Source organism: Alosa pseudoharengus, unplaced genomic scaffold (genome assembly GCF_046254945.1).
Source record: "Alosa pseudoharengus isolate Yale_2024_CS ecotype anadromous, Long Island Sound unplaced genomic scaffold, YU_APseudo_1.1 YU_APseudo_1.1_scf_6, whole genome shotgun sequence".
Classification (NCBI taxonomy): domain Eukaryota; kingdom Metazoa; phylum Chordata; class Actinopteri; order Clupeiformes; family Clupeidae; genus Alosa; species Alosa pseudoharengus.
In genome coordinates this window covers 16,850,347-16,862,376 of record NW_027468848.1, presented here as the reverse complement: position 1 = coordinate 16,862,376, position 12,030 = coordinate 16,850,347, and the positions used below count along the sequence as shown (strand labels likewise).

Sequence of the window (12,030 nt, the reverse complement as noted above, 5' to 3'; positions counted from 1 at the left end):
CCCTAGCTCAAAGCCGACCCCCTCCTTGCGAACTCATCTCCCCCATCTCCCCTTTTGCTATGTTCAGCTTTAATTTATGCAAAATTAATTGATATATCTCTTATAATTGATGTGCTGTAAAATTAATGAGTAATTTATGTAATTAGTCAATTAAGGCTAATTCTAGCATATGTTCGCTATGCCCAGAAGGTGTACTTTACAAGTAGTTATTTGTCCAGGAGTTGAATGCTGCGAAAACAACTAATTAATTTCTTATGCAGATCAGTGCTCGTCTGTTTAGCACCTCTCTTTGCGCAAGGCAGGTTTAATATTTATCTTGAGTGGCAAGCGTTGAGCTGGTCTTCAAAATAATGTTCCTCACCTCCTCTCAGGCGGATATTTAAAAGTGCGCTCTGTGCTGAAGCGCACAGCAGTGATACGCCGTTCAAAAACATTTATGAGCCCGAGTTAACGGCGCGACTCGCTCACCTCCGCTGACCCCAGAGACCCGCCTGAAGGACTCCTGGAGCAATGTAATGGGAAAGATCTGCTGGCTAATTAATTGACACAGTTTTGAATATTCATTACTAATATAGCCAGTTCGCCCTTAATTATATTGTTGGCCGTGTCTCACAGGAAGGTAAATCACTGAAGGCTTAATTAATGTAATGTATTCGGGTCCCGCTAGGGTGCGGGGGAGGCCATGTGTGGTCCAGGCCCTACCGTGACACCTGGCCGAAGAAGAGCATCGGCTCCTTTGTTTTTCTGTTTACCAGCACCCTGAGGAGGGCGATCTGTTTATATCTTTACAGCACAGTGTTTAATCAGATAGACACACAGGTTACTGGTCCCGCCAATTAAACATTAGCACTCTCAGAATAATGGGAAAGCGAAAGAGTGGTTGTGTGTTTTCTTCAGTGCTTGATTTAAAAAAAAGAATTCAGCAAAACAATAGAAAAAATAGAGTGGGTTGTTTGGCCTAAGGTGGATGTGAGTTGTCTACATTTTAACCTAGGTTTGCGACGGCGGGAAGAGTGATTTACATTTTCTTGAAACAAATTTCACCCAATCCATTTTCCAGTAATTCTATTTCTTCAATAATTTTTGGCTTGTATTTTATATCACTACTTACTGTTTTTGTTTTTAGATTTACTAACCATAAATCTGAAATCTGTCTGTCTATCTATCTATCTATCTAGCAAGTAGCCTACTTATATCCATTCACCAGACAGATTAGGCCTAAGTCATGGTGAAGACATGAATTCCGTTGACAGTGCCTCTGTTTGATCCGCTGTGGTAGGACTTCAGGGATGACTGTTTAATTAGAAAATTGTTCTTAATTACTTTCAGTCTCGAGAGGACAACCACATTTTCTCTGGAGGACTGTTTAAAATATCGCTCCTGAACTCTGAATGTTACGAATAATAATAATAATAATAATAATAATAATAATAATAATAATAATAATAATATTAATAATAATAATAATAACCGCATTATTATTATTATTGTTATTGTTGTTATTATTATTATTATTATTATACTAATGATAATAATAATAACAATGGTAATGATAATAACAATGCAAATCATACATGTTTATTAAATGTGGAATAATAAAATGGTAAAATGTTACGGTAAATGATATACGGTAAAATGTTGTTAATGTGAAATGACTACTGGTACAACGTCTTTTTCTTAAGTGGTACTTACTATAAGTAGTAATATTAGAAGAATGATAAGACATTCTTTGCTCTCTTACTCTTGACAGCCTTTTTACGGAGGCTTCTAATGAATTGAAGCACACGCGCGCACGTGTACACACACACACACACACACACACACACACACACACACGCACGCACGCACGCACGCACACACATTCGGAGACTCTTCCCCTCTTTCTTCTCCCGATCCTGATACAAAAGTGCGATAGTGCGTGCACCGGTAGGGGGTTCAAGACGTTGCTGTTATTACAAAAGCCGCGTGCAGAAGGCGTGGGTGAACAGAGACAAGTCATTGCGCCGAGCACCCGTGTGTCCCGGAGACTGCCAGTGTGAACGGGAGGCAAAAAGTTGAGAAGAGGTTCTCATTCGCGTGAGGGACGAACCGACTCGTGGTCGTTTGGGAATGTTTTAGTGAAGGTACTTTTTAAAGAGAGAGGACTTGTGCCTGCAAAGCGCGTTTTACAAGATCCCAACATCAGAAGAGTTTTTTAGAAATAGTTTTTGACAACACTTCTGCAGTTTGTGAAGTTGAGGAGACTTTTGGATATGTCAGTGATCGTGCGCAATAGCGCATGAGAGCGGGAATTGCGCGCCAGAGCGCAGAGCGCGTGGGAGAGCGGGCATGCCCCGGCCCGGTAAGAGCTCGTACAGCGAGCAGAAGCCTCCGTACTCGTACATCTCACTGACAGCCATGGCCATCCAGAGCTCAGAGGAAAAGATGCTGCCACTCTCGGACATCTATAAATTCATCATGGAGCGCTTCCCGTACTACCGCGAGAACACACAGCGCTGGCAGAACTCACTGCGCCACAACCTCTCCTTTAACGACTGCTTCATCAAAATTCCACGGCGGCCCGACCAGCCAGGTAAAGGCAGCTTCTGGGCACTGCACCCGGCATGTGGCGACATGTTTGAGAATGGGAGCTTCCTGCGCCGCCGCAAGCGTTTCAAGCTTCCTCGGCCAACGCCAGCCCTGCCCCCTCGACCTCCCCCGGACCCCCGGCACGCTCACTACCACACCTATGGGCTCCACAGCAGCCAGCCGCCTAGCTTCAAGCACCCGTTCGCCATCGAGAACATCATCGGCCGTGAGTGCCGTGGTGTGATGCCCGGCTCAATGCCCATCGCTTCGGTCATGAGCCAGCTGGGGTACCCGCTGCCCACGCAGCTCTGGCCGGGCATAGGGCCCCTCTCCTCAGAGTACCCCCCGTTCAGCCTGCCGGTCAAGAGCATCTACCAGCCCGCCAGTGGCCAGGGGATGCCCGCTGTGCCCATGCCTATCAAACCCACACCGACCCTTGGGACGCTGGGAATCCAACGCTGCCAGGACAGCACCCCGGGCAAGACAAGCTGCCTGCACCCCTCACTGCTTCTGCCTTAGACACACATGCATGCGCGGACACACACACACACACACACACACACATATCACATAAAGAGTTACATGGACACTTCTGCATGGACACATACATCCTCGCTTTCACACTGAACTGTTGTCATGCAGAAATACACGCAGACACACACACACACACACACACACTCAAATATACATATGTCCATATCAATGAATATATACTTAGTGTCACCCAACTATGAATTGCCACACAAACATACTGTATACACACACATACACAAATGCACTTCCTCGAGCTTGGTGAAGAGGTAAGCTGAAAGATTTTGAATAGAATAAAGAACGCTGATTATAAAGACTGTCATATCCAAGCCGAGGTTGTGTGTGTTTGTGTGTGTGTGTGTGTGTGTGTGTGTGTGAGTGTTTGGGTGTATGCTAGCAGGATGAAGTTTTCTTGAAGCAGAATATGTGCAACATGTTAAAGACTTTATCACAAGGAGTGGAAGTGATGCAGACTTTATCTAAAACGTTAAGAGATTAACTACAATCAGTGGAATCCAAAGATACATTTTTAATGTTAACGTAGGGCAGCCATTAACTCTGAACTGCACTGGCATGAGCAAGCATTCAACTTCTCATGTTTATTTTTGTTTTCTATTTTAACCTTAAATTATTATAATGTTGAACATATCAATGACGTAAATTATATAGATGGTTATATGAAGACGTATTGTTTATTGCCTTCTGCAGTGTTTCTATTTAAACAGCATGAAGATTCAGTTAGAAACGGAGAATGAACTGATAAGCTTGCTGTACTGTATTGTAAAAACTTTTAAAAGATAAAAATAACTAAATTTAAACCTGTACCATATTATTCTTAACACTTTCTTTTCTTTTTAATCTTTGTCTCTTACTGGTTCTTGTCCATGTGAGCATCTCAAGCTCATATATATACACTGACTCAATCTGTAATAAAAAATCAGTGAACCAGAACTAATTTTAGTGCATTCATTGACTTTCACATTTTACATTAACTTTTTGTCATTAGCACTGTGCAGATCCAGAATCAAACATCAAACCTCAGGTGTGTGTGTGTGTGTTTGTGTGTGTGTGTGTGTGTGTGTGTGTGTGTGTGTGTGTGTGTGTGTGTGTGTGTGTGTGTTTGTGTGTGTGTGTGTGTGTGTTCAATAATGTTTGACTGTGTTCGAGTGCAAAGTATTTTGTCCATAGGTGTTGAGTCATATTCACACAATTTCTCACAAAGGAGAAATGAAGATAAGTTAAACACTATTGATTTAAACAAATAAAAATCATCATTGCGAATAAAAGCATGACATTTCAGTCCCATTATTCATACTAAGGCTACTTCTGAGTCAGCCAGCCCTTTTCAGTTAAATGATCACCAATGTAAGTCTTAGTTTTGTGGGTGATATCATCAGCTGCAATGTAGTATACAATGTATGTGCAAGCACCAACTACAACACAAGCACCAACTACAAGGGCCCTCAGAGAGTACAGACCTCCACCAAGGCTTGCCATATCATGGATCGGTAGCGAAGTTAAAACAACATTTGTTTAGGCGGCCTGTGTGTTAATTTGCATTCAAATTGAGCAGGTTGTTCCTTGGCTTATCCTACACCTTCCCACTTAGTTTCATGAATATTTGCCAGTCATTTTTGCGTAATCCTGTGCACAAACAGGCAACGTAATAAGGGCTGTCTCAGTGCCTCACCCCATAATCATTGCAGTGGCCCTTTGCCATCTTATTGAATAATGGAAAACATTCATATCAGACCCCACTATGTCTTAAGAATAGTGTAATATCACAGAAATGAGGTGAACATCATCAACTTTCTTATCCATTTAGCTGTATGGGATCCAATGTCCATCCTGAATGCAGCGCTCATCTCAAACAGCAGGGCAGCGACTCTCCCGAGGGCGCTTCCTCTCCCTCTGACTTTGTAAGGTCATGATCTGAGGTTGCTGGTTATCCAATAGTGTTTAATTCAAATGCAAATGTAAGTGTTTATGTTGGTGTATTGCATTGTGCCAGGACTGATAGGAGGGGCACCTCCATGACTTCAAAAGCATCTGTTGGGTGAAGTAGTTCAGCTGAACATGAGGCCAGCTTTGAAGCCACAGGCTGGTGTTCTCTACAGTTGCATATCCAACCAGTTGCTCTGTTTAGCATGCCAAAGGAAAGCCAATTACACACACACACACACACACACTCGCACACACACACGCACGCACGCAGACACACACAGACACAAGCTCACACACACACACACAATCTAAAAGACACACATCACATGTACACACAATGCATACTGTACACAGAAACACACACACACACACACACACACACACACACACACACACACACACACACACACACACACACACACACACACACACCACACACACACACACACACACACACACACAGGCAGGCAAACATGGACAATGTGCAGAAAGACACACATTTATACCCAATTATTATTTACAGTTTTTTACAACTGTTTACACACGTTTTCAAAACTCTGTGTCAATTTTTCAAAACTCCACACACAAAACCAACAATCGCTCACACAAAATGCAAAATGCCTCAAATCTCCAGCAAAATGACACACAACATTCAAAATGTCATAAACAAATCTTTAAATCAAACATTCACCTCACATTACAAACACTTTTGTCATAATGACATTTTGGATACATCATGTACACACTGTTGCTCAAAAACTAACGCTCTTTCGTCTTTCATAGACTTTATGTATTTCCATACACGAGTGAAAGTTACGGTATCTAAAGAGAGAAGTTGAAATACACAGTAAAAATGCAAGCAATATTGAAACCAAAAAATAGTGATTTTTCCCAAATAATTTGCTGTTGCGAATACAGTATTTTACAGCCAACAAGAACAAAGCAAAGCAAAATACAATGACCACCAGATGTACATGGAGTTCTGAAAAAACTGATTTTACCTAAGATGGAAATGACTGACTAATATCAAATTACTTTGCTTTTTCTAAAGAAAAGTGTGTGTGTGTGTGTGTGTGTGTGTGTGTGTGTGTGTGTGTCTGTGTGTGTGCATGTGTTTATGCGTGTGTGTGTGTCTGTATGTGTGTGTGGTTGGGGGGGGGGGGGGGGGGGGGGGGTGGGGGGTTTGGTTATGTATGTATTCACGTTTTGTAGAACATTCCTTTCAAAATATTATATCTGCATTGGTTCTGAACATTTCAACCGGAAATCCTCTAGGGCCAAATTGAAAGGGTCCATACCTACATATAGAGTATATCTACTGTATTCATAGGCCTATACTAAGGCAATGATTGGATGGTGTTCCGTAAAGTAATGAGTGTTTACACATGTGAAGAGAGAGAGTGAAGCACTGGTGATTTAGTGTAGGATTTTGATGGGTTGTGTTTTAAAAAACGAAATCAAGTTACTTCCTGTTAGATCTTTGTGTGTTAAGTAGAAAATTGTGTGTGGTGTTTTGCAAAATTTTTGTAAATTGAAAACTGAGTCAAACACTGAGAATAAGTGTATGGTTTTGCAGATTTGGTGTGGGGTTATGATGTTTGGACGACATGTTTAGAAAATTGTCTGACAAGCAAAGATTTAGTGTGTAAGCAGTTGAAAAAAACTGTATATGAAAGCTACTGAAATCAACCCATACTGTACATGGTGACACATGCCTCATGGTACATGTTGATTGGTTATGAACAGCATTTTGGTTTGTCGAAGACCAGGTGCACTGCTTGCCTTCTAGTCCTCTGAAGAGGCTTGATGAGCACTCTGTCAGGAGAGTGGAGAGAGAACGCTCATCCCACACACAGGTGCTACAGCAAAAGTATATTCACAATACAGTGCTTGCACATTATTTATCACAAGCACTACAGAAATTTAACATGCAGCATTTTGACCAGTGGCCTTCTTCTCTGGTTTCAGTATCCTGAAGCCCAAGCCATTGCATGGAATCATTGCCTCAATATCAACACGTCAGGATGTACTGTAGGTCACAGTCACAGTGCTCTTGCGTGATACTGATGATCAAATGTAGTGTTTGCAGGCTTTTAATAAGTTGTAATCTGCTGGGCTTTTACAAGTTATGATATTGCTTGTTTTTAAGAAACAACTTCTGTGTTCTCTGATGTTGCTGTGATCATTAGTGATGTTTGCACGGTCTCTGCGTTGCTGGTGAGACAGTGCTGTGACGTTGCCTTTGTAACATAAACTAGGACATGATGTCCACTTCAAAAAAGCTCTTCTGCTGGAGCTGTCTCTGTGTGAAATAAAAGATGATTTAAATATTCAGAGGAATAGAGATGAGGTCACAGGACAGCGGCTCCACTCAGCCAGGCATAAGAGATGAGACATTAACCGTAATTACCCATACTGCTTTGGGGCGGGGGTGACTGCTCTCCCGTCTCTAATCATAAATGAGCCCCGCCTCCTTAATGAGCAACTTCATTCATTAGCAACCTTCACAAGCATGACCCTTGCACCATGGCCCCTTCATGTGACGCTGCACGCAGGAAGCTTGACGAGTAAGTGTAGTGTGTAGACACACAGTGTTGTGCGAGAATCGGTTTCTGTGTGTGTGTGTGTGTGTGTGTGTGTGTATGTGTGTGTGTGTGTGTGTGTGTGTGTGTATGTGCACTAATTCTAATTTCTGATACATTTTAAAGTTTCAAAGGCTATGTTTATATGTTTATAGAAAATGCTGTTTGTGTGTGTGTGTGTGTGTGTGTGTGTGTGTGTGTGTGTGTGTGTGTGTGCAGGATAGTGACACTTCTTCATTACAGCCCTTATAATTAAGCACACTGAATAATTACACAGATGAATTCAAGCTTTAATTCAAAGCTAGTTAGATTTAAGTGCAAAGTAAGAGTCTGGACTGTCCAAGTGATGAGTTTGGAGAACATTGTAAGTGACTAGAGAGAGTATTAACGTAATGTATCTTGTGTGGGTTAGTGGATGTGCAGGATGTGCCTTTTGGGGGGGGGGCACAGTGTTGATGAGAGTTAGTGCTCATTTTAGTTAGTGTTAGAGAGTTAATCAGGTATTTTGTCTGGAGATTAACGACTGGTGCAACAGTCTCCAGCTGCTGGAGTCTGCTAATTTCACACACACACACACACACACACACACACACACACACACACACGCACACACACACACACACACACACACACACACTAAAACCAACAAAAAAGGGTCATGCTTCCACCTGCAACTGCAACATTATAGTGCAATACCAGGTGTTTCAAGCACACATCGGCAATCAGAGACTCCATTTTCCTTATTGTCCTCCTTAAGTCAGTGTGGCATGAAAATTAATTTGAAAAGATTATTTGAAAAGAAGTACATTGTGTTGCTCAAATACCTTACTTTTTCTCACTCATTGTGTCTTTTTCTAACTGTCTGACTATCTACTTCTTTGGTGATTAGTCTGGGTTGACCCTACTTCAGTGCAGAAAAGTGTTCTTTAATAGTCGCTTTGAAAAAAGCATCTGCTGAATGCAATAACCATAACCATAACACTGGCTTTTTTTATCCTATTGATAAGATCATTCTTTAATTCATTAGGCAGATTTGCACTAACATGGAAGCATCAATAAAAAAGCAGTATCCATATAGTAAAATAAGTAAAAAGACAGTAAAATATTAATAATAAATGAATAAATAATAAAAACAGACAGGGCATTAGCTGACAACACTGCTGCCATCACCTTAATGACATCTCAGACCAGAGAGATCTGAATTTTCTCTGGATATATGTAGCTATTTACTTGAAATTAGACAAAGGATTTTTATAAAAAGAGTTACACCATGCTTTCCACTGTTCATCAGTCATATTTTGATGTATCTTTCAATTCCTTATTCCTTTTTTACATTTCTTTCAATTCTTCTGTAACATTTACAAAATTCAAATGGTCCTTTTCACCTGCTAAAGTCATCATATCATTCAACCTTCCATTTTCACATTCTGCTTTGATCTCAGTGACCGCTGCCTGAGGCTATATTTACCCCTGGGCTCTTTTAAATGTCATTACATGTAATACTGTTTTCAAACATATTCTTGCCTTTATCTAATAATCTTACATTTTACATGAATGTCAAATACATCAAATACATGTTGTAAATAAGTACACATTGTAAATAATCAAATACACGTTGTAAATAAGTACACATTGTAAATAATCAAATACATGTTGTAAATAAGTACACATTGTAAATAATCAAATGCATGTTGTAAATAAGTACACATTGTAAATAATCAAATACATATTGTAAATAAGTACACATTGTAAATAATCAAGTACACGTTGTAAATAAGTACCAAGTACAGTTATGCAATGCTTATATTGTTGTTGGTGTACATCTGTATATCTGCGGCATGCATCCTCGTAATGACTAAAGAGGCCACAAAACATTGTAATTCTAAATCCTCTCAGGGTCACCAGTAGTAGTTCTACTACTACTACTACTAATAATAATAATAATAACACTTTACAAGAATCCATTTCTAATTCTTTGGTCACAAGTATCAGTACACTGGAACTCAGGACAGATGCCGCTTTCAGCGCTTATGAAGTACACAATGAAATAAATATTAAAGCACTGTTCAAAATGTGTTTCTGTACAGTGGCTATGAATTTGTGATGCGTATATGGCTTTGTGGCTGTGCGTGTGTGATATGTGACTTTATAAGCAGTTTGTGTGTGTGTGTGTGTGTGTGTGTGTGTGTATGTGTGTGTGTGTGTGGCTATGAATGCTCCCTCATTTAGAGTTAATTGTCTGGTTGGCTGCGGTTAGAGGAGAGGTCCTTTGGCTCTGCTCTCATCCATCTCTCTCTGAGTGGAGACTCCTGGGCCTTCATTGGTGTAATTAAGCCTCCGTTAACACACACACACACACACATGCGCACACACACACAGCAGTCTGCATCCCAACAATCCTCACCATCTATCACAATATCATATTTAACCTCTTAAACACATTTAACCTCTTAAGCATATTTAACATATTATGCATACTTAAACCACTATGCGCATGGAAAATCATATTCTTCATGTTAATCAGGCCTCTGCCGCTGCCCTCCTCATAAGAGGTATCATTCAGCACTTTTACATTTGAGTCTGTGTCATTGTGTGTGTGGTTTAGCAGTTGTGCATTGTGTAAAAACACAGTAGTCAGCCTTCAGGTTTTTTTTTTCACAATTTCATCTGAATGTGCTTTAGTAAAAGATTGCCTCACTTGAAGGCTGATTGTGTTTTATTAGCAGGAAAACAGAATAAATGTGAAACTTAAAAAAAACAAAACCTCAAGCCTCAGCAAACTCAAACAAATACTGATTAGTCAGAATTATTAACACGTATCAAAGACACACTGGATGACACAATAGCATACCTGGCTTAGCATATGCAGATACATTTATGTGAAAATGGCTATCAACCTATATAAACAATTGAGGGAAATCCACATTACATTCAGCTGACATTATGAATTCCTCTCTGTGCCCTTGCATCTGCGGCACCTTACAGTTGCAGATATGAGATCTAAAGACTTCAAAGTCTGTGAACCGTCTCTGACTACGCAGAGTCCTTAAACGCCCTCTAGTGGACAGGAGAGACTTTGCGCAGCGAAGAGAGACTGTCAGAGTGTGACTGCATCCACCTATGCTGATGTGTGTGCGTACTGACTACTGATAAGGCTGCAGTGATTTTGACAGGACAGTGTATGTTACTATAATAATTGTGGACATTTGTAAATGTATGACTTTATAAGCAGTTTGTGTGTGTGTGTGTGTGTGTGTGTGTGTGTGTGTGTGTGTGTTTGGGTTTAGAGGGCCATCAGCTCTGACAGCGGCTTGCTGATGACGCCCAGCACACAGACCCTGCCCAGACCTCCGCTCTTGTCCTTGACCTTGACCTGCAGCTGCATGCCACTCAGCTCCTGGCCCTCGGGCTGGCTGAAGAAGAAGTCCTCGTTGAAGACCACGGGCTCGCGGCAGTGCCGGATGGTGGCGCTGTGCTGCTGCTGCGTCTTGCCGGGGCTCAGGCACAGACTCAGGCTGCAGCTGAAGGGCCGCGGGTCACCCGGGTCGCGCAGGCCCTCCACCGAGACAACGCGGACGCGCAGCGTCGGGGGCTGGTCGCGGGAGGGGCTGGGGGCCGGGCGCTCTGTTGCCAGGCGCAGACGCCCCCTGGTGGGCAGGAGGAGCAGGTGCTCGCGATGCAGACGCTCCTGGCAGTGCAGCAGCTCCAGAGCGAAGGGCCGAGGAGGGGCCAGGTGGCTGGGGGAGGGCGTCCAGCGACGAGCGGGCGGCGTCGCCTGAGGGGTGGACTCAGTGGAGGAGGACATGTCCATCTCAGCGTCGGACTCTCTGAGAGCGACGTCTGAAAGAGGCCCTTGGCTGCTGTGAGTGACAGAGGCGCGTGTGTCTGTGCGTCTGAGCGCCGCACGCGCGTGTGTGTGTGACAGCGTTGCTGCGGGAGTGTGAGGCTCCAGCCGCAGGCGACTGACGGTGGAGTGGAACAGAGATTCTTTCCTGCGCGTGTGCGGGCTCTCGTACAGCGAGCCTTCGTCCAGTGGTCTCACTGCCAGATGTGCAGGCCTCCTCAGCATCTGCGTCTGCGTCTGCGTGGGTCTCTGGGTCTGGGGCGACCGCCTCTCCATCCACCTCTTCTTCCCCTCCACCTGCACCGGCCCCTCTCTGACCCCACACGCCTGTGCATGAGCCTGTGTCTCCACAGGGTTGTGTGTCTCCAGAGGCATGAGTGAGCTGGACAGAGCCGGGTGGTGTCGGATAAGTCTTGGTGGCAGGAAGAAGTCAGGAATATTATGGGGTGTGAGGACGTTGCCATGGAGGAGCTGTTTGCAGGTGCTAGATGTCGGGGAATCTCTGCCCAGGATCTGTTCTGCACACTCCTGAGCCTTCCTCACCATCACTTTCATCATCAT

At 42.9% G+C, this 12,030-nt stretch overlaps 2 protein-coding genes across 2 annotated transcripts; one reads left to right on the top strand and one right to left on the bottom strand.

The window, feature by feature from the left end:
- The first annotated feature begins 2,328 nt into the window (after window positions 1–2,328).
- On the top strand, window positions 2,329–7,627 carry foxb2 (forkhead box B2). The gene is made up of 2 exons (XM_076271304.1): window positions 2,329–2,999; window positions 7,468–7,627. Exons 1-2 carry the CDS (start codon window positions 2,329–2,331, stop codon window positions 7,625–7,627), a joined length of 831 nt encoding a protein of 276 aa, XP_076127419.1.
- Window positions 7,628–10,908: 3,281 nt separating this feature from the next.
- On the bottom strand, window positions 10,909–12,030 carry LOC143106826 (C2 calcium-dependent domain-containing protein 4C). Its single transcript, XM_076271302.1, is given in 3 exon segments — window positions 10,909–11,808; window positions 11,858–11,875; window positions 11,878–12,030. Coding segments are annotated over 3 exon segments (1,071 nt in total).

Excerpts from the sequence above, each read along its gene's own strand:
- foxb2 (XM_076271304.1), top strand. The coding sequence starts at position 2,329 with ATGCCCCGGCCCGGTAAGAGCTCGTACAGCGAGCAGAAGCCTCCGTAC. Across the intron at positions 3,000-7,467 it reads ATGCCTATCAAACCCACACC|GGCGGGGGTGACTGCTCTCC; the intron begins GACCCTTGGGAC and ends ATACTGCTTTGG.